Consider the following 24,517-nt stretch of genomic DNA (forward strand, 5'->3'; position numbering starts at 1 on the left):
CCCTCCAGGGCACCCCCTCTGGTTTCCCCCAGTAGCCCACCATTTTCCTGGCTCCACCCCCCCACCCCAGCACCAACTCCCAGCTTCCTCCTTGGCCTCCTGGCCTTGGCTCAGCCTATTTCTGCTGCTTACCGGGCTCCCCCTCACCTTTCCTGCCTGGTGCTCTTCCTGGTCTTTTGGCATTTGTTACCATGTCCTTCTCCAGGGAGAATTCCTCCAACTTCTCACCCTAGGCCAAGTCAGGTGACCCCTCTGGGCTCCTCAGCCTCTTCAAAGCTTCCCTCCCTCAGCCCTGGCAGGGAGCTGGTTCCATGCCCCCTGGACTGGCACATGTCACAGTTGACTTGGTAAAGAGAGTCACAATCAGGAATCATCTCAGTCTCCTGGGTCTGTCTCCTCCCTCTGGGGTGACGCTGTCTCCCACAGGTGAGGTGCAGGGCTGGTTCATGAACCTCCTTGCAGGGAGGGAAGTATCAGGTTAGTTCCTGGCCCTCCTGGTGCTGCTGAGGGGCTTTGCTCTCCCATGCCTACTCATAACCCCGGCCACTGTCTTCTCCACGCTACATCCTGGGTCCCAGACTTGTCACCTGTCCCTCAGGATGGTCACAATCTACCTGTCTTGTGTCCTAGACCCTCTGATATCTGAATCATCTAATAAAGGAAGGAGACAGGGTCATGGACAGACAGAGCCTCAGCCTGCCTGCCTCCCATAGAGGCTCCTTTAATATGTGCACTTAAATAGAATTTTAGATGTGTAATTGAAATTGTTCATATACACCCATACAATTTCAATTATCTTTGTCATTTACAATTCAAACAGCTTTACAACGTAGATGAGAGTACCATGTTTGGCTACCTCAACAGACTTACACGGTTTTTTCGTTTTAATTAATTAATTAATTTGGCCGCATTGGTCCTTTCTTGCTGTGAGCAGGCTTTCTCTAGTTGTGGTGAGTGGGGGCTACTCTTTGTTGTGGTGCACGGGCTTCTCATTGTGGTGGCTTCTCTTGTTGCGGAGCATGGGCTGTAGGCACATGGGCTTCAGTAGTTGTGGCTCATGGGCTCTAGAGCGCAGGCTCAGTAGTTGAGTGCACGGGCTTAGTTGCTCCGTGGCATGTAGGATCTTCCCGGACTAGGGCTCGAACCTGTGTCCCCTGCATTGGCAGGTGGATTCTAAACCACTGCACCACCAGGGAAGTCCGACTTCCACATTTTAAATAACAACTTTTGTTTCACCTATAGAAACATAGGGTCCTGTAAACATTGCTGGTAATTCTACTGGGACTTGGCGGCTCTCACCCCCCGGTGGGCTGTCCTTCACCGTGAGGTAAGGTTGGCACAGGCACAAGAGGCCACAAAGGTAGATGTCTTTGGGGGCCAGGTAGGGATGCAGGGAGCCCGAGGGTCTCTGCCCAGCCCCACTCGAGCCCACATGTATCACCAGGTGACCTGATCAAGAGAAATGCAGATTCACACATGGAGCGTGAAGTTGCTTGACTTGGAGGCAACCCATTTAAAAATAATTTTAAGCCTCCGTGACGATGTAACGTTTTTAGGGTGGAGACTGGGGAGGGCTTCTACAGGTGTGTGTGTTTGGGGGGGGTGTTCAGACCTCCATCTAAATATTGGCTAAGAAGCAGAAGACCGCAGCAGCGCCCGAAAGCTGCAGGAGACCGGAAACCTCGGCCAGTGTGGCTGGAGCGGGGGCGGGGCCTGTCGTGTGGGCGGGGCCTGGAGCGGCCAATGTCTCCTGGGGGGTGGGGTTACTCGGAGCCGGACGGGCTACAGCACTTCCGGGAATCAGCGCCGTAGCACGCGGAGACTGTCGGCCGAAGCCGGGGGGTGTAGTCTAGGCAGCCAATCGGGGGGCGCTGTGTACCTGCCCAGCCAATGAGGAGCGGGTTTCCGCGGCGCCCCCCCCCCCCCCCCCCCCCCCGCTCCCCACAGCCCTGCCCTGGAGATCACCCACCTGGATTCCGTGCTTTCTTTCTCCCTGGCGGCCTTTCGCGCGCCTTCCCGCTAGAAATGCCGTTCGTTGAGCTGGACACGAACTTGCCCGCCGGCCGTGTGCCCGCGGGACTAGAGAAGCGGCTCTGCGCCGCCACTGCCGCCATCCTGGGCAAGCCTGAGGACGTGAGTATGGGCAGGGGAGCACAGAGAGGGAGGAGGTTGGCGGATGGAGTCGGGCTCTGTCCGCGCTTCGGCTTCCCCACCGCGACCCTGACTCTTCCGCGCCCGCCTCCCGTCAAGTCTGACCTCCCGCTCTCCAAGACCCCGCGGCTCCACCCGCCACGTCTGCTCCCTGTCGCCTTGCCCAGCCATGACCCCGACGTGACCTCCAAGGACCCCGGCCCGTGCCCCCGGCCGTGATCCCGCGGGGCCTGCGCTCTCCCACTCCGCGCTCCCCGGTCCTCAGCACCATCCCGGCCTACACTGGCCTCAGGCGAAACTTTCGTGTCACCGCAGCGCGTGAACGTGACGGTGCGGCCCGGCCTGGCCATGGCGATGAACGGCTCGGCGGAGCCCGGCGCGCAGCTGCTCGTCTCCTCCATCGGTGTGGTGGGCACGGCCGAGGAGAACCGCGGCCACAGTGCCCGCCTCTTCGAGTTTCTCACCAAGGAGCTGGACCTGGCCCAGGACCGGTGAGTAGGGGCAGGGAGAGGACCCTCTTGGGACTGCTGCGAGACGGGGCAGGGATCCGACTTGAGGCCCTTCCTAAGGTTGGGGAAAAAATTAATTCCCCACCCTTCGCTAGAAGGATGTGGTGCCGCAGGGCCCCTTGCGCCCCCCGGTGGTGGGCCCACCTTGAGAGTGGTAGTGGAATTGAGTGAATTCCTGGCTCTGTAGTGGTCCCTGTGACACCTGGGCAAGGTGTGGCCTCCAGGACCTCAGTGTTTCCATCTGTGAAGTGGGAAGGCTCTCCTTTAACCACTCCCTGGGGGTACTGCATGGGATGGCACTATACTGCACCTGCCTTGACACCTGGTAGGGCAGGATGTTGTTACCCTGACAAAACCAAGGCCATTTATCATCTGCCTTCAGGCTTCCCCACATCTTAGGGAAACAGGTGTAATTTTCTAGAGCGTCTCCAAGCTGGTCGAGGAATTCTGGGTATGTCCTGAGGCTGTGACCTTTGGGCCTATAGCCCAATTAGGTCCCAGGTAAGGTTCCTGGGAGGGCCACAGAGTAGTGGAAAGAGCATTGGCCTGAATGTCTGGAGACCTGGGTTGTGGGTCCCATGCAGCTGGATGATCCAGACAAACCTGGAAGTGAACCATCTCTGGTTTGTAGCCTTCTCTTCTCTGAATAGAGAGGCATGGATTAAACGATTCCCAAGAACACCTACAGCTCCCAAACCTGGGACTCTGTGGCAAGGTTAAAGTTTCTTCCTGGGTGAAAAATATTCCTGAGCCAAGTCCATGCCTGCAAGGAACTAAGTATATGAGAAGCTTGAAAGAACCTTCCAGAATGGAGCCTTCATTGGCCCAGAAAGGCTGGTGAAGAATGGTTACTTCTGGGGGGTGCTCAGACCTGGTCCTCAAGCTGGGGAGTGATAATAATTCTAACAACATAAGTAATGTGTAATTTACCATGTGCCAGATACTCCATAGGTAACTCACATGCCTGATCCCATTTGATCCTTAGAAGTTTTGTCCCCCTCTCCATACCCCTCGTGTGGACATGCCATCCCCATGAGGTAGATACCTCCGTTATGCCTATTTACAAATGGGAAAACAGGTTGTCACATATACCTCCTTGGTCCCAGGCTATCCCAGGTATCCTGTTTCTTCACAAGGAACTTCCTATCACTTCTGTGAGAGGGGCACACTCACTCACTCCACAGACATTACAGGGGTGGTGGGGGGAATCACCTTGTGCCTGGCCTTCTTGAGCCAGGCTTTGCAAAAACAGGCAGCTTGGGCACTGCGCATGCCCCCATGGGGCCTGCAGTTTGGAAGACAGGGCTCCCCTGTGAACCCACAGACAGAGTATACAGTGACCACAGAGGCCGCCATGTTGAGAGTCTGTTCTTGGTGGGTGATGATGATGTGCAGTCACCATCCCAACCTTGACATGCCCACTGCCCTGTCGGCGGTTGGGCAGAGAGCATTAATGGGTTGAGACAGGCTTGCAAAATGCCTGGTGGGCTAAGGCAGGCTGGCCTGAGAGCCCATGGTGGGAGTACCTGGCTAGGGGTCTTGGAATGTGAGGCATTAGCCAAGGAGCTGATGACATCTTTTTCTCTGTCTCCTGAAGGATAATTATCCGCTTTCTCCCCTTGGAGCCCTGGCAGATCGGCAAGAAGGGGACAGTCATGACCTTTTTATGATTGGCGTGGAGGGCATCCAGGGCATCTGTGAGCTGGCAGCCCCTTCCAGAGAGGCCTCCTGGCAGAGTGAGGGCCTGGTGGATACCAGCTTCTGGCACCCCCACTTGCAGACAGGCCTGTGACCTCACGGTCCTCTTCCCCATCCTTATGACAAATAAATGAAGAGCGTTGTCTCTCAAACATGACTTCTCTACTTCCCTTTACCCTCCTCCGGCATTCTGGGCCACCCTGGTCAGCAGGGTTGGTTTATGAGGTGGGGACTTTAGGGAACCTGGGAGGTGGGATGTCCCTGTCTTCAGGGCCTCTGATTCATGTTTTGTATCTCGGCTGCCCAAATCAGGGTGGAGGGCTCAGCCTGGAGGCCCTGCTCCCGATGCCCATGTTCAGGCTGGTGGGGAGGAGCTGGCAGCTGGTCCAGCCTGGGCCTTCCTGCAGACTCTGCGGACCAGATGTTCCTGTCCTCAGCCTGGGCTTTAGGGACCTTCCGTGGACATTGCCAAACTTCACCTTCTCCAGTGAATCTTGATGAGAATTCAGTGTAGCTGTGCGCCTTGTAAAAATCCATGTCCCAGGGCTTCCCTGGTGGCGCAGTGGTTGAGAGTCCGCCTGCCGATGCAGGGGACATGGGTTCATGCCCCGGTCCGGGAAGATCCCACATGCCGCGGAGCGGCTAGGCCCGTGAGCCGTGGCTGCTGAGCCTGCGTGTCCGGAGCCTATGCTCTGCAACAGGAGAGGCCACAACAGTGAGAGGCCCGCGTACCGCAAAAAAAAAAAAAAAAAAAAAAATTCATGTCCCAGAATGGCAAACCCAGAAATGCAACATCTGCTTCTAGAAATGGAATGAATGGGATCCCGCACCCCCATCTAAAGAACATACCATGCTTTTGCATTTCAGAGGATATACAGGTGGGGTGGGGGTAGCCCAAAGGAAGTCACCTTTTCAGTTTCCTTCCGGATGCAGAGTTTACATCTCTGGGTGCTATGTTTCTCTGCACAATTAAAGCTTTGATCATCCTGTGCACCAATGAAATACCAAATTGAGATTTGCAGTCTATGCAGTCCACCTGGTTAATAAGTTAGTTTCCAAAAGAATGTGCCTGTGCCTGCTGTGTTTACCTGACCACCGCTGAGGACTTGTTAAAAGCTATAGCTTGGAGTTCCTTTCCCTGACTCACTGTCCCAGCTGTTTCTGCTCTCATTCCTTCTGCCAACATGGATGTCTTGCTTCCCAAAGGGGCTCAGGGAATGTTTGTGGGTTGAATGCAAATGAATGGTTGAAGTGCCTAAGGAGGGATTCATGCCTAACCCTTGCCAGGACCATAAGGTAAGATCTGGTCTCCCCAGCTTCAATCTCTCATCCCCACTATTGTGAGTGATGTCATCTGTTTGCTGTGAGGACTGGCCCCTCCCCCAACATGGGCATTACCTCTCCCCGTTGTGGCCCTGAGTTTTACCCCCTGATAACACCATGCTGCATGAGGCTCCTGCATGGCCAGCAGTGTTTCTCAACTCAAAACCTTGCCACACAGCTAGCTCCCTGCTGCTTGCACCACCCTTTCCATCTTTGTTCAACTTTCACTCCAGAGCATCTTTCAAGATACAACTCAGTTGTGGGAACTGCATACAAGGTTGCAAGTCATCCAGGAAAGTTTGAAAGCATCTGTTTATGCTGTTTAACCCAACCCTGCCCCTTATACTCCTCTCAAAAATCAAGGTTGGCGATTCAATTATTTTTTTATCTACTAGCATATCATTAAAGCTTTACTGTACTGAACCGTCTATGAGTTCTTCACCATGGTTTTACTGTCTATAGATAAAGTCAAAGAAAAAGCCATAACATTCGTTCTTTAAGTCATTCTTGCTGGACTCAAGCCGCTATGAATGTCAACCAGTGTGAAGCCCTTCCCTAAAACGCTTAGCTCCCAAGAGCGTTACCCCTGTGTCCCAGGCCCTTGTCAGAAACCCGTCAACGCTGGGCCCTCCTTCCGGCTCTGTTCTGTCACTTCCTCCCCGTACGTTCATCCCCCGCTCCCCCTCCCCCTTTTTCTTTTGCTTCAGTAGTTGCTTGCATCTGTGACTTTTAGGTTTCAAATCCTTTTCGGAACGAGGTGAGGTCCAGGTAATGTGAGAATGCTCTTCCGGCCCCGGTTCCCTCCAAGCGTCCCAGGTTTCCACGGCCTTCAGAACACCTGTCGCAGGTTGTAACAGTAGTGCAGCCGTCACTTGGCAGCTGCTGCGGGCCAGGCCCCGAGCTCGGTGCTTCCCGGGTACGACAAGCGGTGGGGAGGGAGCGGGCGGGATTCGGTCAGCAGCGGGCGCTGAGCCCCCAGCCGCGCTCCGGCCGAAGGGCAAGGTTGCGCCGGGCACCTGCAGGGGCCTCGCGCGCCAGCTCCGCGGGGCGGCGCGTGAGCGCTTGCCGACTGGCTGGTGGAGCCGGCTCCGGAGCCAATGGGAGCGCGCCTTGTTGTGAGGCGCGCAGCCGGCAGGCGCGGGGGTCTGGCGGACAGGCGGTTGCCGTGGAGACGCCTGGTGAGTTCGGTGGCAGCGGGTTTGGGGCAGTCCCGGGTGGGGGCGCGGCTCTGCCCTGCCGGGGGCGAGGGTTTGAGGGGCGGCGGTGGCAGCGTCCGGGGCTCCTCGTGGGGAAAGCGAAGCCGGGACCCGGAGCGGCCCGGCTGGGCCCCGCTGCCGCGCGGGCCTCTAGTCGGCTCCTGCTCGTCCCGGGGGGCTGAGAGGGGCTCCGCGTGGGGGCAGGGATCACAGTGGCCGCAGCGGGAGCCGCCGTCCGGTCTGTGGCTGCGGTGCCGGGCCCCGCGCTGACCACCGCCTCGCGTCCTTCTACTTCACCTTCACGGCGGCGCTGCGCGGTGAGCGCCCCTCACGTGTGGAAACTGAGGCCGAGAGGACGTGCAGCCGCTTGTCCCGAGTCCCCGGCTCCCCCGCGGGCCGTTGGCTCCAAACTGCAAGCTTTGACTGCCCCACCGCCCCGAGGAGGCGGACCTGGGCCGGATAGAGCTTCCTGATGCTGGCAGGTGTCTGCACAAGGGGCTCTCGGGGCCCTCCACCCTTAGGGGCCTGGGTTACTACAGGTCGTGCTGTGTATGCGGATTCCATGCGGCTGGGCTTCCTTCTGGGTGACTCATAATCGTTCTTAGAACTGGAGTATCCGAGTAATAGTATTATGTCTTGTGGCTATAGTAAGTGTGAGTATACTTATAATAGTATAAGTATTCGGGTGCTATACTGTACTGAGTACTGTGGTCGCAGCCAAAGACAGTATGTAAGAGAGTGGTGGTGTTTCAATAAAATTTTATTTAGGGACACTGAAATTTGAATTTTATGTAAGTTTTATGTAATTTTCACGTGTCATGAAGTTTTTCAACCATTTAAAAATGTAAAAATCATTCTTTGCTCTTGGGCTGTATGGAAACAGTAGGCTAGTGAGCTTGCAGACGTCTGATTTAGTCCAAAGACTCATGCAGTAGAAGACACTGAGACCCAGAGGGGTTATCTTATGCCATGTCAGTCACACAGCCGGGTAGTGCCCCAACTGAGCTTAAGACCTATTCTTCCCGACTCCTTCTTCCCGACTCCCAGGCCAGAGCCTGCTAGGAAACATCACCACTTACCACTGGATCAGGGTACGAGGTGCTCAAAGTGTGCTGTTGTTATGTGTTCTGAAGGACATGAAAACTGTAAAGAGTTTGTAAACTTGTGAGGTTTAACTCTGAATGTGCTGTTCTGAGAAAATGCAACTGTTCTGCTGGGAGACTGAGATATGAGTACCAGATACTTCCCTTCTCATCTTTATACAGTAGCTTTTTTTTTTTTTTTTTTAAACTCCTTTTTGTGGTTTCTAGGGTTTGTGGTGAATAATATGGCTATGGTCCTCATTCTCACATTGCTTACAGATGATAAACATATAATCTCAAATGGTTATTTCTTTGTGAAGTTTTTATTTTAAACTACTTTGTGTGTTTTTATTGAAGTATAGTTGATTTACAATGTTGTGTTAGTTTCAGGTGTACAGCAAAGTGACTTGGTTATACATATATATCTATTTTTTTTTCAGATTAATTTCCCTTATAGGTTATTACAAAATATTGAGTACAGTTCCCTGTGCTATACAGTAGGTCCCTGTTGGTCATCTATTTTATATATAGTATATATCTATATATCTATTTTATATATAGTAGTATGTATCTGTTAATCCCAAACTCTCAATTTATCCCCCCCACTTTGGTAACCATAAGTTTGTTTTCTATGTCTGTGGGTCTATTTCTTTGTGGTATATAAGTTCATTTGTATCTTTTTTAAAACGTTTTTAGATTACACATATAAGCAATATCATATGATATTTGTCTTTCTCTGTCTTACTTCACTTAGTATAATAACCTCTAGGTCCATCCGTGTTGCTGCAAATGGCATTATTTCATTCTTTTTTTTATATATTTATTTAATATATTTAGTTTCCTTATTTTTTTGTCTGCGTCTGGTCTTAGTTGCGGTACGCGGGATCTTTTCTTATAGGACGCAGACTCTTGGTTGCGGCTCGTGGGCTTCTCTCTAGTTGTGGTGCGCGGGCTCCAGAGTGCATGGGCTCTGTAGTTTGCGTCATGCGGCCTACCTTGTTGAGGCGCACGGGCTCAATAGTTGTTGCCTGCGGGCTTAGTTGCCCCACGGCATATGGGTTCTTGGTTCCCCCACCAGGGATTGAACCCGCGTCCCCTGCATTGGAAGGCAGATTCTTTACCACTGGACCACCAGGGAAGTCCCTCATTCTTTCTTTTATGGCTGAGTAATATTCCATTGTATAAATATACCACATTTTATTTATCCATTCATCTGTCGATGGACATTTAGGTTGCTTCTGTGTCTTGGCTATTGTAAATAGTGCTTCAGTGAACACTGGGGTACATGTATCTTTTCAAATTATGGTTTTCTCCGGATATATGCCCGGGAGTGGGATTGCAGGCTCGTTTGGTAGCTCTATTTTTAGTTTTTTAAGGAACCTCCATACTGTTCTCCATAGTGGCTGCACCAGTTTACATTCCCACCAACAATGTAGGAGGGTTCCCTTTCCTCTACACCCTCTTCAGCATTTGTTATTTGTAGATTTTTTTTAACACTTTATTTATTTTTATACATTTATTTATTTTTGGCTGCGTGGGGACTTTGTTGCTGCACGCGGGCTTTCTTTTTAGTTGCGGCGATCGGGGGGCTACTTTTTGTTGTGGTGGGTAGGCCTCTCGTTAAGGTGGCTTCTGTTGTCGCGGAGCACGGGCTCTAGGTGCGTGGGCTTCAGTAGTTGTGGCACATGGACTCAGTAGCTGTGGCTCACAGGCTCTAGAGCACAGGCTCAGTAGTTGTGGTGCACGGGCTTAGTTGCTCCATGGCATGTGGGATCTTCCCGGACCACAGCTTGAACCCATGTCCCCTGCATTGGCAGGCAGATTCTTAACCACTGCACCACTAGGGAAGCCCTGTAGGGAGCAGGGGTGGAGGGAGGGCCTTCCTTCCTTAGTCCAGAATCTGGCAGCTGAATCGGTTGCTGTGTAGCCTGATCTGTCCACAATCAAAGGCACGTGTGGAAATCCACTCCCAGAGAAGAGTGAGTCCTTGGGGAAGCTGGTTTGGCCTCTGTAAGGTCGACTGAAAGACACCACCCAGAGTTGATGGGGACTTCATTCTCTCCCTTCGCTCTTCACAGAGGCACTGCCCCTTGAGATGTGTGTGTGTTTTCCCTAGATACAGGGTTTTAGTGCTATAGTTTCTACTTTCATCGTCTTTTTTTTTTCCAGATTGTATGGTGGTCACAGTGCTCATTGTAGTATAGTTTATAGTCAAGCAGCAGTTTCCAGAGTTAATCAGCAGAATTCTTTTTTCTAAATGTGGAACCCAGGAGATAAAATAGCTATCAGCCATGTGGGGTTTGAGTCTTCCTCGTCTGCAAAGAAGACTACTTTCTTTCTTCCTTGTAGGAACCCTTGGAGAACTCAGCCCATCGTGAAGGTCTTAGCTGTGAACTCTGTTGGCAGTAGCAGTGGTCATTTTATTTTATACATGTGGAGCACGTGTTCAGTCTCTGCCAAGGCTCATTTCCCCTGCCTGCTGGGCCCTTCGGGGCCTTCTGCCAGCCTCTCAGGTGGGACTGTTCCTGGCTCCTCCTCTGCCCTGACGGGCTTGTTTGGTGGTGCTGCCTCTTCCTCCCCCCGCCCCACAGGCCAGAACCCCCGCTGTTACCCGGCACCCCTGCTGCTCCCTCCAGCCTCCCAGGGGCCCCGTTCTGTGAGTTTGCCTCCTGGAACGTGTCCCCCCTCTGTCCCCAGTGCCACTGCCCCAGCCAGGCTCCTGGCATCTCTTTGTTTAATAGCAGCACGTAGCTCACAGACCATACAGCTCGCCTGTGTAGGGTGTACAGTTCAGTGAGCGTAAGTGTATCCATAGAGCTGTGCAACCATCACCACCGTCAATTTCAGAACATTTTCGTCACCCCAGAAAGAAGCCCTGTATGTGGTAGTAGTCACTCCCCATGTGTCCCTCTCCCCTAGGCTACTTTCTGGTTCTGTAGATTTGCCTATTCTAGACATTTTGTATAAATGGAATCAGACAGTATGTGGCCTTCATGACTGGCTTCCTTCATTTAGCGTGTTTTCAAGGCTCATCCATGTTGTAGCAAGTACCAGTGCTTTAATTTTATTTATCACTGAATAATGGTCCATTGTATGGACATACCACATCTTCTTTATCCATTTGTCAGTTGACGGACATTTGGGTTGTTTCCACCTTTAATCTGCCATGAGTAATGCTGCTGTGAACATTCATGAACAAGTTTTGGTGTGGACATGTTTTCATTTCTCTTGGGGGTGGAATCACTGTGTTTGACATTCTGAGCAATTGCCAGACGGGTTTCACCATTTTTCGTTCCCATCTGCAGTGGATGAGGTTCTGATTTCTCCATGTCCTCACCAATCCTGTCATTTTTTTAGCAGATTTCACACTGGTCTGCCTACCTCTAATTTTTTTCCTTTTATATTTCCCTCCCATCCTCCAGGCCCCCTGCCTCTGCCTCCCCGCCCTCCACCCCACTGCTGTCCCTTCCTGGGGTTTAACACAGGGCTTCCTCCTTTACCTTCCTCCATCCCTTCGAATGACTTGTTCTCCACCTGTTTCCTGTGTTTCTCTTTATTTCATTCAACTTTTGAAAAAATAATTGTTTATTGATCTGTAATCTCTGCTGAGCAGTGAGTCCTGGGGGCAGATGTCGGTCTAACTCCCCTCTTTCCCTGGCCCCTGGTCTGGCAAAGGTGGGCATTCCGTCCCAAGGACCAGGGGCTCCCCAGGTGACAGACTGAAGAGCCATCCCGAGGCCCACTAGCCTGTGTGCCCAGAGCCGGGAGGCCCGTGGGTTTGGACACGGGTTCCTGGTGGCCTGGTGCTTCCCGGGCCCTCCCTCAGCCTGTTCTCCTTCCTCCACAGGAGCCGCGTGGGCTGGCACTGCCCTTCTGGTGCTGGGCAGTGCTGGGCAGTGCTGGGCGGTGCTGGGTGGTGTGCCGAAGCCTCTGACTATGGTATGTGCTGATGCTCACCTGCTCTGCGGTGCTCCGGGGCAAGGGGCGTGTTCTCGGATGGGCCCTGACGGCTGTCTGAATGGGGCAGCGTTCCTCCCCAGAGGGCTCTTGGCACCCTCGAGGGTGTGGGTACCCGCTCTCCTGTTGGGTGGTTTGCAGGGCCGCATCACCATGGCTAGAGAGGCACACAGTTATCCCGTGTCGTTGGAATCTGTTTTTCCGATGCCTGGGTCTTCTGCTGTGTCGGGCCATTGCTGGGGTGTCCCCAGCCTGTTCCTGTTGTAGTGGTCACGCTCCCTGAACAGGCTGGTGTGGTTCCCTCAGAATGTCCCAGGCCTCCTTTTCCTCCGCATCTGGGGAGGCCGTAGCTGTTTGAGGCCAAGTGCGTTACAGAGTGTTGTGCGTGTTGTGGGTTACTGAAGAGACGAGACACGTCTCATCTAAAAGCAACTCTTCCGTCAAACCTCTGCTTCTAGATTCGAATCGCAGCCTTAAATGCCAGCTCCACGGTTGAGGATGATCATGAAGGAAGCTTTAAAAGTCACAAGACCCAGACAAAGGAGGCGCAGGTGTGTGGTCAATGGGCTTCTCTGCAGCTGGACCTTGATTCTCATTTCTGCGGGTGGCACCATGTTTCAGATGCATCCCGATGTCTCCTGAATGGGATTTTAGAGGAAAACCCTGTTTACAGAGATGGCCGGCTCTCCATCTCCTGTTTGACCTGCTTCACTTAGAGAGGGTCACGCTGAGGATGGTCACACTGTTTATTCTGAGTGTGCGTGGGCCCTTCTGCAGCCGGGGCTGGCTCTTCACTCAGCTGGTTGTGTGGGCCTCAGAAGCTGGCACACCCAGGGGATGGCAGCACGTCACTTTCCAGGGGGAGGCCCCGGAGGGTGCTGCCTAGCCCAGGTCTCACTGGTGGTCTGTGGGGAGCACGGATTCTTGGTCTTTCCTCTCTGCCACGAGGCCCAGCACCACTTCCATTCCAGCCTGCCTGCCTTACTCTCGCCGGCTCTCCCCACACCTCCTATGCGAATATAACAAGGGTTTGCTCCGGTCTTTGTTTTCCCTGGAATAAGCATACACCTCCCCCTTCTCTGGAGAAGCCAGGACAGTGTGGAGCCCTCACAGACGCTGCTAGTCAGTGGTCCCCGGCCCTGAGGGGTGTCAGTGGGGCTCAGCCTGCCCAGTACCCCCTCTGCCCCTCCCGGCAACGAGCAGGCCGAGGCAGAGCAGCACATAGAAAGCAGTGGAAGCCTTCCCTGCTCTCTCGGAGTCCCTGGGTTATTACGGCTGGTGGGGCCACTCTCCCAGAAAGCGTCAGCGAGGCTCACAGAACCTTGGCATTGCTCAGCTCTGTGCCCTCAGCCTGCCTTCTGCTGTTGCTTAGACTCAGGTGAGCCCGTGCTGCTCGTGTCTCCTTGGGGGGCTGCTGAGGGGCTCTTCTCCCAGTGATGAGCTCCTGCGAGCTTGGAGCGTTAGGACTGTTTCCGGCACAGAGCGTGCAGCTGACGAGTAACATGGCCTTGACAGCAGCCCCCTCTCACACATTGTTGGCTTAAAAAGACAAACCTTTGTGCTGTGTGAAGATGTCTCCTGTCTTGGCTTGCAGGAAGCAGAGGCTTTTGCCTTGTACCACAAGGCCCTGGATCTGCAGAAGCACGACCGGTTTGAGGAGTCCGCCAAGGCCTACCATGAGCTCCTGGAGGCGCGCCTGCTGCGAGAGGTGAGGCCCCAGAGGCCCTCTGCCCCCCAGCTTCCCCGCCTGTGGAGCGTCCACCTCTCTGGCTTGCTCTGAGGGTTGGGTGAGTCCAGAGAAGCATGCAGAACGGTTCTAGGTGCAGAGTAAGAGCTCTGTAAATGCCAGCTGCTCTTCCTACTTGGTCTTCACAGCCACTCTGCCAAGTGTGGGTGCGTTGTCCCCAGTTCACAGTGTGGAGATGGAGGCTTAGCGAGGTGTTGTTGGCTCAAAGCCATGCAGCTAGTGAAGCTGGGAGTGGCAGCTAGTGAAGCTGGGAGTGGCATGCGGGAGCCGCTGGCTGGCTTACCGATGCTGTAAATGTCACCATCTAGGCTTGGGCCCTCAGGCGTGGCGGTAGTGCCAGGAGGGTTCCCTCTGTGTCTTTTGGTGCCCAGACAGCCCGCAAACCGCCTCTTGGTGGTCTGGCCTTTCTCCTCTGTGTGCTCGGAACTGGGGGGTCCTTAAAGGACATCTGGGGCCACGCTTTCATTTTCCAGTGGAGGGTGGCACTGGACTGGCCCAAGGGCCTGTGGCAGAAGCCAGCCCTGAAGCCAGGTGTCCTGCTGACTGCCGGCTGAGGCTTCAGAGCCTGCGTGTCACTTTGCCCCTCTGTTTGCTTTGTTCTCAGGCAGTTTCGTCTGGTGATGAGAAGGAGGGGTTGAAACACCCTGGGCTGATGTTGAAGTACTCCACGTTTAAGAACCTGGCCCAGCTGGCCGCCCAGAGGGAGGATCTGGAGACAGCCATGGAGTTCTACCTGGAGGTGCTCCCCTCAGCCGGGTCTTTGGGAGTTCCTGGGGGAGGGGTGGGGTTGTGGTCTGGTTGGTTGAAGAGTGTGTGGTGCTGTGTCAGCTGTAGTGCCCAAGGCCCCAGGCAGTAGGTGACAGTAGCAAGTTCAGAGAGGGCTGCATGTGTGTTCTTCCTCTGCCACGCAGGGCACACATGACCACGGGTGATTGCTTCATTTCTCTGGGCCTCCAGGTCTACATCGTAGAGTTGGAGTGATATAAAGAGGGTGCTGAACACAGAGCCTGACCCCTGGCACCCAGTACCTACTCAGAATTGTACTGCCATTATTTCTGTCAGGCCGGCTTACCTGTGTGGGCACCTCTGAGGCGCCAGCACCATGCACGTGCTCACCCTCATGCCGTCTGGCAAGGAGGGCGTCTTTATCCTCATTTTAGGGATGAGGATACTGAGGCTGGCGGTCACGCTGCTGGACAGTGTGGGAGTATGGATGTGAACCCACGTCTGTCTCCCACCCATGCTGTTTCTAGAATCCCAGAAGGTTTCTGTATTTTCTTTTAATTCTACTTCTTGCACTTCTTTTACATATCAAATATGTAAGGAGTACAGGTGTTCAGAGTGACAAAATGTGTTAAGAACATGTTCTGAGTTAGATAAATTGGTCCATGTGACTTCCCTGTCATTCCTTGGGCAGTCTGGGTGGCTGGGCTGGTGCTGTGCCCTCCTGCCACCACGGATGCCCGCTCTGGGGAGCTGACTGAGTGTGCCTCTGCTGTGCTGCTTACCAGGCGGTCATGCTGGACTCCACGGACGTCAACCTCTGGTATAAAATCGGACACGTGGCCCTGAGGCTCATCCGGGTCCCCCTGGCTCGCCACGCTTTTGAGGAAGGGCTGCGGTGCAATCCTGACCACTGGCCCTGCTTGGACAACCTCATCACTGTCCTGTACACCCTCAGCGATTACACCAGTGAGTGGGGTGTCTCTGCTTTCTGCCACGTGCTCGTGCACTGGGACCGAGGAGGGCGGGAGGCCTGGATGAGCTCGGAACCAGAGTTAACACCGAAGGGCTTTCTGCCCCGCCTTCAGGGGAAATGGAGATGCCTTTGCTTCCCTGCTTTACTCTGCTTGTCTTTCTTTCTCGGTTGAGACTTACCCCATGCATTGTAGTAGGAAGCATGTCTTCTGAGCGGTTTTCCCTTCAGTCTCATTTCGTCTCTGCAGTGTCCCACCCTGTGCCTATTCTTATAAGTTGCTGACAGACGGCCTAGCGCCTGCAGCCTGACTCCCGGTGCCGGGAGCTCACTCCCTCCTTTTAGCAGCTGGTCCTTCCACAGAGGAGCAGGGCTGCTGGAAAGATCTGTGCTAGACGGAGCCCTATCTGCCTTCCAGTTGCTTCACTCTCTGACCCCGCCTGGCCCTCTGCTCAGCCCCTCACGGGCTGTCCTGAGGCGGGCGCTGTTGGGGTTCTGGGCCTCTTGGGCCATCTCCTCCAGGCAGCTCTGTGGGAGGGCCCCGGGCAGAGCCAGGTGCAGGGCAGCTGGCCTCGGGCATAGGTGGTCCTGGCGCGGCCTGCTCATTCTTTTCAGGACAGACCTGCTGCCAGCACTTGCCCTCACATTGAAGGTTACAGCTGGAAGGCTGACTCTTGGAGGCTTTTCCTTCTCTTTCTAAGAGCGCATCGAGCAGGTGGAGCAGGATGGGGTAGTGGAGGCTGGGAAGCTGGGCCCTGCCCGCCACCCACGGGACTGCGCCCGTAGCTCTGTATAGTCAGGTGAACCGCGCGCAGCACAGGGCTAGCGGCAGGGTCGGCGTGCCCCAGGGGCAGGCTGCTGTGGCCCCTTCCCAGTTGTCCCTGCCCGAGGTGACCCTGATTTCTCCCTGTGTCCCCGGAGCCAGCTCAGCCCTCTGTCGCCTCCTCCAGATGGGCCCGGGCGGGGGCGGGTGCCTTCTCCCAGCCCCTTTGCTGTGGGGCCTCTGCTGTCTGTCCTCCTCTGCACCCTCTGACCATCGCGTGCTTGCACGTGGGGTCATTTCTGGACTTGGGCCCTTGTGTCCCTCCACGCAAACGTTCTCGGGCGTATCCTTCCGTGGATGTCTGCGCTGGTGCTGTGGATCGCCTGTTTTGACTCCAGTGCTTTCATCTTCGGTGACTATGGGTCCCTCCCCGGGCTCTTCCTGGAGCTTGGGCGCCCCCTGGAGGCCCCAGCCTCAGCGTCCCACCTTCTCTCTGGCACCAGGCTCAGTTCTCTCTCCTGGAGAAGCCGCACTTGATAAGCTGAAGTGTTAGTGGGAAGATGGGTTTGGGGGACAGAGTGGTGCATGTGTCTGTGAGAGCCGCAGAACCACATCGAAGCCCCAGAGTATGAGCAGCCGGTACATGGGCGCTCGAGAGGAGTAGGCAGGCCTCCCTCTGCTGCGGGCGCGGTCAGCTCTGGTGCTGCTGACCAGCCCATCCAGAGGCTTGGTGCCCCCCTCGTTTTCTCTCTGCTCCCACCACCTTCCCAGAGGAAACCATGTCCTCCTCCTCCTTCTGGTTAGGCGGGAACCTCTGGGCCCCCTGTCCCTAGTTCAGTGGGTGGCTGGCGGGGCAGCCCAGACCCCCTCCTGCTTGTGGCGTGGGCACCGCTCTCCCACTGCCCTTCACCCTGACTTCCGCGTGGCATCTCTGCTTCTGCTCCAGCCTTCCTTCCTCCTCCCCCGCTCCATCCTTCTCTGGTTATTCCTGATGGGAGTGCCTTGCACCCATACTCAGACTCTGGAGCTGGGTGGGGCACAGGGCTGGCCAGTGCCCAGGCAGAGAGGAGCTGGCAGCCGTACTCCAGTTTGCCGACAGCTGGTTCCCGAAGGGTCTCCTCAAGGTGGGCTTGCTGGGCTGAGGCTCTGTGTTTGATGCCCATGTTTCCCCAGAAAGGTTGTTCAGCCGTCCTCCCTGGCAGTGTGGGCCTTTGCCCCTTGACCTTGGTATTATTATTTTCAAAAATCGTTCCCGATTGGATGGATTAAAGTGGTGTCTTGTCGTCATTTACCTGGTGTTTCTTGGACTCCAGAGCAGGGACTACTTCCCTGGCGTCACTGGCAAGGCCAGAGAGTCAGAGTGCAGCTTGGAGGTCACGCCTGTTTCTTTCCTGGCCAGCTTGTCTGTACTTCATTTGCAAAGCTTTGGAGAAGGACTGCCGCTACAGCAAGGGGCTGGTTCTCAAGGAGAAGATCTTCGAGGAGCAACCGTGTCTCCGCCGGGACTCCCTCCGGATGTTCCTGAAATGGTGAGTCTGCAGCCCGCCACCTTCTCCCCAGCGGCTGGGGGCCGTTGAGGCCCCTCGCTTGGCAAACGGCTCTGATCTGCTTGGTTTATTGTTTCCCTACGCACCTCATATGGGCGGTGCCTCCGCCTGTCCTCTGCCCTCCTTCCCTGCTGCCCTCCTTCCCCGCTGCCCTGCGGCTCTCCTCTGGGTGCTCACAGCAGCCTTGTTCACCTCACTCCTCGCTGCCCACCCTACCCCTTTCCGAGGCTGTGCTTCCTGTGTTGCCCGGCCCGCCTCTAATCGGGCCACCGTGCCTGCCTCCGGGATGAGGCTCATGCTCAGCAGCATCGCCCAGGAGGCCCTTTGCAGTCTGACCCCCCAGTTCTCCTCCTGCTTCTCCCTCCCCCAAGAGGAGAGCTGTCCCAGGGCCCTGCTATGTCCTGTCCGGTCCCGCACCCTGACTCCCACAGCGCCCTCACCTGGAATCCCCACCTCTCCCTATTGTGTCTTCGTGCCCCTTCGTATTCCAAGCCCCACATCCCCTCTTGGCAGCTTTCTAAGTTCGGGCTGCCTCCCCACCCATCCTCCAGTGGAACCAACTCCTGTGCCCTCTGGTATTTCCTTGGCCCTGGGAGCTCACCGGTTGGGAGTTAGTGGTTATTTTGGTGTTTATCCCTCGTAAGACTGCGCCTCTTATTCACATCTGTCCTGACGGAGCTGACCTTCTTTGGAGAGGTGGTGGTTGATGAGCATGTAGGACAGATGATGAGTCCATAAGCGCGTGGCTCCACGGGGGAGCCTTGTGGGCAGGAGGGCACAGGGCAGTGGGGGCAGGTCTCGCCGGGCCACCACAGGCAGAGGTGTGCCTGTGGGAGGCATCCGGGGCCTCAAACTCCCACCTTTCTGTTGATTTCCATAGGCTTTGGTGAGCTTGGCTGGTCTGATAACCTTTTTTGGGATGGGTAGGATGGGAGCGATAAATTCTTAAAAGGTTTTCAGCAAATAATTGAGAGCAGCATTTAATTTTTCTGTGGTTTTTCTGCCATTACTATGATCCGGTTAATACAGATGAAGGTGATGAATTGTAAGCCGATCAAAGGGCATTAATCATTTCCAGTGTAACGTGGGTATTAAGAATGCTAATTATTGCCCTTTTCAGCCCAGACTCAAGTGGTTATTTTATTTGTAGGAAGAATTAATACAGATTAAAGGATATTAACTGCATCCCTCTGTGTAAGATTTCCATCTTGGCTCTAGTGTGACACGGTCACTCCTCTCTGTCTCACGCACTCTCAGTGACATGTCCATCCACGAGGTGTCGGTGAGCGCGGCCGAGTCACAGGCCATCATGGATGAGGCCCTGGGGCTTCGGAGGAGGCGGCAGGCGCTGACCATGCACGAGAAGGAGCCGGACCTGAAGCTGGTGCAACCCATCCCCTTCTTCACGTAGGTCGTCTGGGTCTGGGTTGCCAGTGGCCACTGGGCCCTGCTTGGGAGGAGGCTGAGCCCGCCCGGGCTGCTGCCGTGGCAGGAGCTGGGCGCACATGGGCGGGTGACTGCAGGAAGCAGGCCAGGCCTTCCCCAGTCGAAGTCCCACTCTGTTGCTGTCCTTGACCCACCACCTGCCATGTTCCTGTACGCCCCTCTCATCTGCCCACCCTAAGGGGAGAAGGAAACCAGCATTAGCCAAGCCCTGGATGGGGGACACCAGGACTCAAAGAGGCTAATGGTGAGGGGGGAGCTGATCCCAGGTCCTGGCTTCCCGATCTCTAGTCTATGCTCCCCTGCTAGGGCTGCTCGGCATCCTGGAAGGTGGGCCTCAGCGTAGCCCCGGGAAGGGTGGTCCCTGGAATTGGGGTCATTTAGCCCTTTGGTGAGGTCTGTTCCTAACATCCTGACGTTGACCCTCGTGCCTATAAGTTGAGAGTGTCTCATATGTGGAGGCAAGTCACGTGGTGGCCCGCAGCTCCCCACCGGGTGGGACAGACTGGGGTCCAGCCCTGGTGCCCTCACCGGGTCATTATGTGCCACTTCCTGGAAAAGAGGGAGCAGCATCCCTCTCTTGTAGGGTCATCATGATAACTGAATTGAGTGCTTGGGGGTGGTGCAGAGACAGCACGCAGGAGGGGCTGGTTCCGACCCACGTTACTGCTCCTACTTGTTCATTCCCGCACGTTTGAGTTTCCCAGGAAACTGGAGGCAGTCCCAGGGGTACTCAGTCACCAGAAGGAGGGGCACACGTGCAAAGCTGACAGGCCCCTCGAGGAGAGAAGCACAGCACCGAGAGCTCATAATGGGGTCTGCACTGCTGCGGGGGTTGGGGAAGGCTTAGGGCCAGAGCTGGAGTCTGGCGGAGGAGTGGGCATGGATCAGGCAGAGGAGCTGGGGGGTGTGAGTGGGGTGTTGTTTCCGGGCAGAGGGAAGCCTGTGCAAAGGCCCTGTGGTATGTGGGGGGTGGTTTTGTTTGCAGAACTGAAAGCAAGCTAGTGAGGCGAGAGTGCAGGGGGCAGGCGTGGGGGGGGGGCGGGGTTGCAGCGGTGCGATGAGGCTGGGCGCCACTGAGGGGACAGGCAGAGGCTTTGGTTTTTAGTCTGAGGTCCTGGGCTGTTCAAGGTTGGAAGGGTGAGTACGTCATGCTACACTGTGTCATACCATAACACAGCATGACATACAACACAACACATGACTACAAGTAAAACACAAAACAACAGACAGCATACAACATAACACATGCTACACCTCACCACAACAGGGCACACAACACAACTTACACACCACAAAACACACGACAGTCTCGGTTTGCATCCAGCAAGCCCCGGCCCAAGAGCTGTTCAGCCCCTTTAGACCATATCCCTGTCAGTATTCCTCCCCCAGAAAACCAGACTAGTGGCAACAGGTCAACGACACCGTCGTTTTAAAGATTCGACCTTGTAGGGAAGGGGTTTTTGAGTAAGTCTGTGGTTTCTCTGTGTGCCTGGTAGGTCTGAAGGGGCCTGGGACTGAGATGCCTCAGGGCTTCTCCTGCGGGCAGTGGAGCGGGTGCGGGCTCTGCTCCAGCCCCGGCTGCTCCACCTCAGCTATCAGTAAACTGAGACCACCCCGCCCTCATGGAGATGGCAGCCCTGAGCTCCGGGCACCCCGTGTTGTGTGTTGACCCGGGCGGTGACCCTCTTCCTGCAGCTGGAAGTGCCTCGGGGAGAGCCTGCTGGCCATGTACCACCACCTCACCACCTGCGAGCCCCCGCGGCCCAGCCTCGGCAAGAGGATCGACCTGTCCGACTACCAGGACCCTGGCCAGCCCCTGGTGTCCTCTGCCGTGGTGGCACCTGTCAGCGTGATCCAGCCGAGCCCCGTCAACGCCAACCCCGAGGTGACCGTGGCAGAGCCTGTGCTCTCTTACACCCCCGTGGCCACGGCCAGCTTCCTGCTGCACAGCCCCAGCCTGTTGGAGACGGGCATCCCGGCAGGTGAGCAGGCCTCGGGGTTGGCTTCGGGAGAGACCCCGTCTGCTGAGCAGGAATGAGAGTCGGGGTGCCCTGGTCTATCCATAGGGACGGGTCCTGCTGCCGCTCCTGGCCTCACAGGGGAGCCTCTGGGCCTGCTCGCAGGGCCTCCCTCGTCAGTGGTGACTTCTGCATTGGGGCCCCTGCAGGGAAGGGGTTGGCCTCAGGGATACAGCTCCTCAGACCACTCGATGCCCAGTTGCTCAGTCCTGGGGTAGAGTTTACTCCTGCTTGTGACCAGTGAGCTGGCAGGTCCCCCTGCTTGTTCTGCTCAGTTGCTGGCTTACGCCCTGCACCCAGTGCTGCTGTGCACTGATGTTCAGAGTTCTTTAGCTTTAAGAAGCACTCAGCATAGTTACCGCCGTATGCGGTAGTATATGTTGGAATGGTTTTATTGGTTTCTATTTTCACTGGAGTTGTAAAAGAATTTCAGACTAAAGTTCCTGAGCCTTTCCTTGATTTTTGTGTCACCGATGAAGAATATCTGGCAGTTAAGGAAGTTTCTGAATGAACCTGTATATGATTGTTTTTAACTTTTTAACTTAATCATACATGACACCCCTCTTCTCTCTGTATGATTTATGTGACTCTCTTGCCCACATCGTGTCACTGGGCCATGGCGATGGACAGAGTCAGTGTCATTGCTACTTGCTCTGTTCCATCCCAGGCCAGCCAGTGGGAGGGGCAAGGGGATGGGGCGTTTGACTCTGAGACCCTGGCGTTCTGTAGGTGTGGAAAGTAGCCTTGAGATCTGGCTTTTGGGCTCTGTGAGTTGGAGAAAGGGGTGAGACTTAAGCGGTTTGGAATGGACTTTTCCCAGCCTCCTTGTTAGAGCAGACAGGAGATTTCCTGAATGTCAAAGAAGCCACAGGTTAAACCTGCAGGCAGGGTTATTATAAAAGAAGGGACCGAGTGCCTCGTGGTGCATTTCCCTAGCCTGACTCTTGTGAGATTTCAACGTGCTCTCTTTGTGAAGGTGATGTTTCTGGAGGAGATAAATCCAAGAAAGGGGTGAAGCGGAAGAAGATTTCTGAGGAGAGTGGGGAGACGGCGAAGCGGCGATCTGCCCGCGTCCGAAACACCAAGTGCAAAAAAGAAGAGAAGGTGGACTTCCAGGAGCTGCTGGTGAAGTTCCTGCCGTCCCGGTACGGTGCACTTTTTCTGTTTTAGAAAAGGGAGCACACAAACCTCCTGCCTCCCTTCATGTCTCTGGTTCCGTGGTCGCCCTCCCCTCCAGGCATGTCCTCTGTCTTCCTGTAACATCTGTACAAACGGCCAACGCTCGGGTCTTCCTGGATTGGGGGCTTGGGTTTTCTTGCCTCTCCTGCCTCTGAATGAATGTCCTGAAGGCAGGAACCGTGAGTTTTGTGTCTTTTGGAGCTGGAGGTGACCCGCTCACGCCCCTGGGCCTTCCCTTGTTGCCAGGAGGCCTGGGGCTGCTGCTCCTCAGGTGCAGATGTGGGGACGGCCCGTGGAAGGGACCCCCTGCGCTCAGGGAGGGCACCTGCTTGGCTTCTCCAGGCTCAGCAGGCTTCCCTCGAACTCTGAGAAGGTGGACGGTGGGCTCAGGAGTCATCCCTTGCTTTCACTGGTTCGCGGTGTTCCTCAGAGGAGCCTCCCGGGAGGAGGTGGGCCAGGCTGCATGGAGCTGGGGGGCTGCGCCCCCGTGCTCCTTCCCTAGGTCTTCACCAGCCCCCATGCTTTTGGTCCTTGCCCTGTCACCTCCCTCAGGTGCTCTGAGCCTTCCTGGGGTTTATGGTGCCAGTGCCAGACTTAATGCCCTCACTGAGGGCAGAGAGCAGCCAGTCTCTGCTGGTTGGGCATCTCTCTGCCTTCTAACATTTGGTGGGCATGTCTTGTCCGCTGGGGCTTCCTCTCTTACCCCCTGTGTCTTTGTGAGTTGACTCCATTTTATTCCTTCCCGGTTACTGGAGTGGAGTTTGGGAGGTAACCACGTGTGTTACGTGAGCTTGTGTCCCAGGAGTCCTCAGCTGGCATTTTGGCTCGTGACCGTAGGTTTCAATGGTGATGCATCCAAGCGGAGGAGGAGGAGGAGCCAGGAGCTTTAGGTGGATTGTAAATCTGTTTTGCCACAAGGTTCCTGATTTTCCTAATTTGCTGCCTTTCCGTTTCTGTGTGGTGAGAGGGAAATGCTCAGAAGTGGAGCTGTTCTCAGTGAGTGGAGGAGGCGGGCTCTCTGATCAGTTCCTCCCTAGCTGCCCCTCCAAAAGCAGGTCTCCCTTCCGAGGGCTGCGAAGAGGAGGTGCCAAGGGGCCCGAGGACCATTTCCCCATCTCCCCTCCGCTCGTTGCCCCGCCCAGGGCCTTGCTCCCCAGCCCCCTTCGTGTGGAATAGTGTCTACCATCTTTTTTATTCTTTATTTCAACTGCTGGTTTCCTGTGTGGTTTTCACGTCAGCTTCCTCGAATCGTCAGGCAGGGGCACACGGTGGCCTGCTGGGTGTGGTCCCTGGGGCAGAGGCGTGCAGTTGTACACCAGGACATCAGGAGGCGCCTACCTGTCCATCCTCGGCGAGGTGGCAGGCTCGGCTAAAGTGGAGTCCCTGGGGGGGTCTGAGGTGTGGTGCCTGCTGGGAGAGGCCTCCCTGGGCTCAGAGAGCTATGAGGAGCTCTGGAGGGGCCGCCCACCCACCCACTTTCTCCTCGTCCCCCAGACCCACTTTCTCCTCGTCCCCCAGGCTCCCCTCGGGCCTTGGCACCTGGAGGCCTGGCCAACTGTGCTGCCCAAGTGGAGCCTTTCTGCCTCTGTCTCTAGCTCTCCGTGGGGCTGGGGTCAGCCTCGGGTCCGGCTCAGCTCTCCTCTCTCTCAGGGGAAGGTGTTGGAACATGCGCCGTGGCCTTTGCGAGTTCGGTGTGTTCCGTGCAGGTTAAGAAAGCTGGACCCCGAGGAGGAAGATGATCCCTTTAGTAACTACGAAGTCCCGTCAGAAGCCAAACTGGAGAACTTCCCAAGCGTCGGGCCCCACAGGCTGTCCTTCGACTCAGCCACGTTCATGGAATCTGGTAGGACCCAGGCACCACAGGCAGTGCTGTGAGGACTCCTTCCTCCCATTCTCCTGGAACCCGCTCAGGCCGCGTGCTGGGGGGATGGGTCCGGGTGGTTTTTCAAGGGTGGTCCAGGGGCTGCCTGGCTTTGTCCTGCCTGAGGTCTGTGGTCTGCTGGAGGAAGGGGGTGCGCTGGAGTGTCCTGGCTCACACTCCACCGTGCTCCCCTAGGGGTGCGGGCTTTGCTGGTCGAATGGGTACATCGCAGCTCTTGGGTACGGCCGGGAGCTGTGCCGCTGTGCAAGGCCACACCCAGGGGTCAGCCCTCTCGTACTCGCCTGGGCCTTGGAGGTTCAGATAGGTGTGCCCACAGCCGTGAG

At 55.5% G+C, this 24,517-nt stretch overlaps 2 protein-coding genes across 8 annotated transcripts in view; both read left to right on the forward strand.

The window, feature by feature from the left end:
• Nucleotides 1-1,926: 1,926 nt before the first annotated feature.
• Nucleotides 1,927-4,515, forward strand: LOC116764927 (D-dopachrome decarboxylase). The gene is made up of 3 exons (XM_032653926.1): nt 1,927-2,133; nt 2,467-2,642; nt 4,258-4,515. The coding sequence occupies exons 1-3, from the start codon at nt 2,026-2,028 to the stop codon at nt 4,328-4,330; spliced, it is 357 nt and encodes a 118-aa protein (XP_032509817.1). The 5' UTR covers nt 1,927-2,025; the 3' UTR covers nt 4,331-4,515.
• A 1,894-nt stretch (nt 4,516-6,409) lies between these two features.
• CABIN1 (calcineurin binding protein 1) overlaps nt 6,410-24,517 on the forward strand; it is a 98,866-nt gene continuing 80,758 nt past the window's right edge. For 5 of the 7 annotated variants that reach the window (XR_004345473.1, XM_032603312.1, XM_032603315.1 and 2 more), the window contains exons 1-11: nt 6,798-6,859; nt 11,807-11,898; nt 12,375-12,467; nt 13,511-13,624; nt 14,268-14,402; nt 15,175-15,355; nt 17,522-17,651; nt 18,927-19,076; nt 20,811-21,097; nt 22,110-22,278; nt 24,019-24,155. Coding sequence is in view for 6 of the 7 variants with exons in the window: in XM_032603312.1 (XP_032459203.1) it covers nt 11,896-11,898; nt 12,375-12,467; nt 13,511-13,624; nt 14,268-14,402; nt 15,175-15,355; nt 17,522-17,651; nt 18,927-19,076; nt 20,811-21,097; nt 22,110-22,278; nt 24,019-24,155 (1,399 nt within the window). In the remaining variant the exon portion in view is untranslated. Of the gene's footprint in view, nt 6,450-6,797; nt 6,860-11,806; nt 11,899-12,374; nt 12,468-13,510; nt 13,625-14,267; nt 14,403-15,174; nt 15,356-17,521; nt 17,652-18,926; nt 19,077-20,810; nt 21,098-22,109; nt 22,279-24,018; nt 24,156-24,517 lie in introns of those variants that run through there. The other 2 variants (XM_032603314.1, XM_032603313.1) reach the window with 2 other exon arrangements.

This window comes from Phocoena sinus, chromosome 14 (assembly GCF_008692025.1).
Source record: "Phocoena sinus isolate mPhoSin1 chromosome 14, mPhoSin1.pri, whole genome shotgun sequence".
NCBI classification, from domain to species: Eukaryota; Metazoa; Chordata; class Mammalia; order Artiodactyla; family Phocoenidae; genus Phocoena; species Phocoena sinus.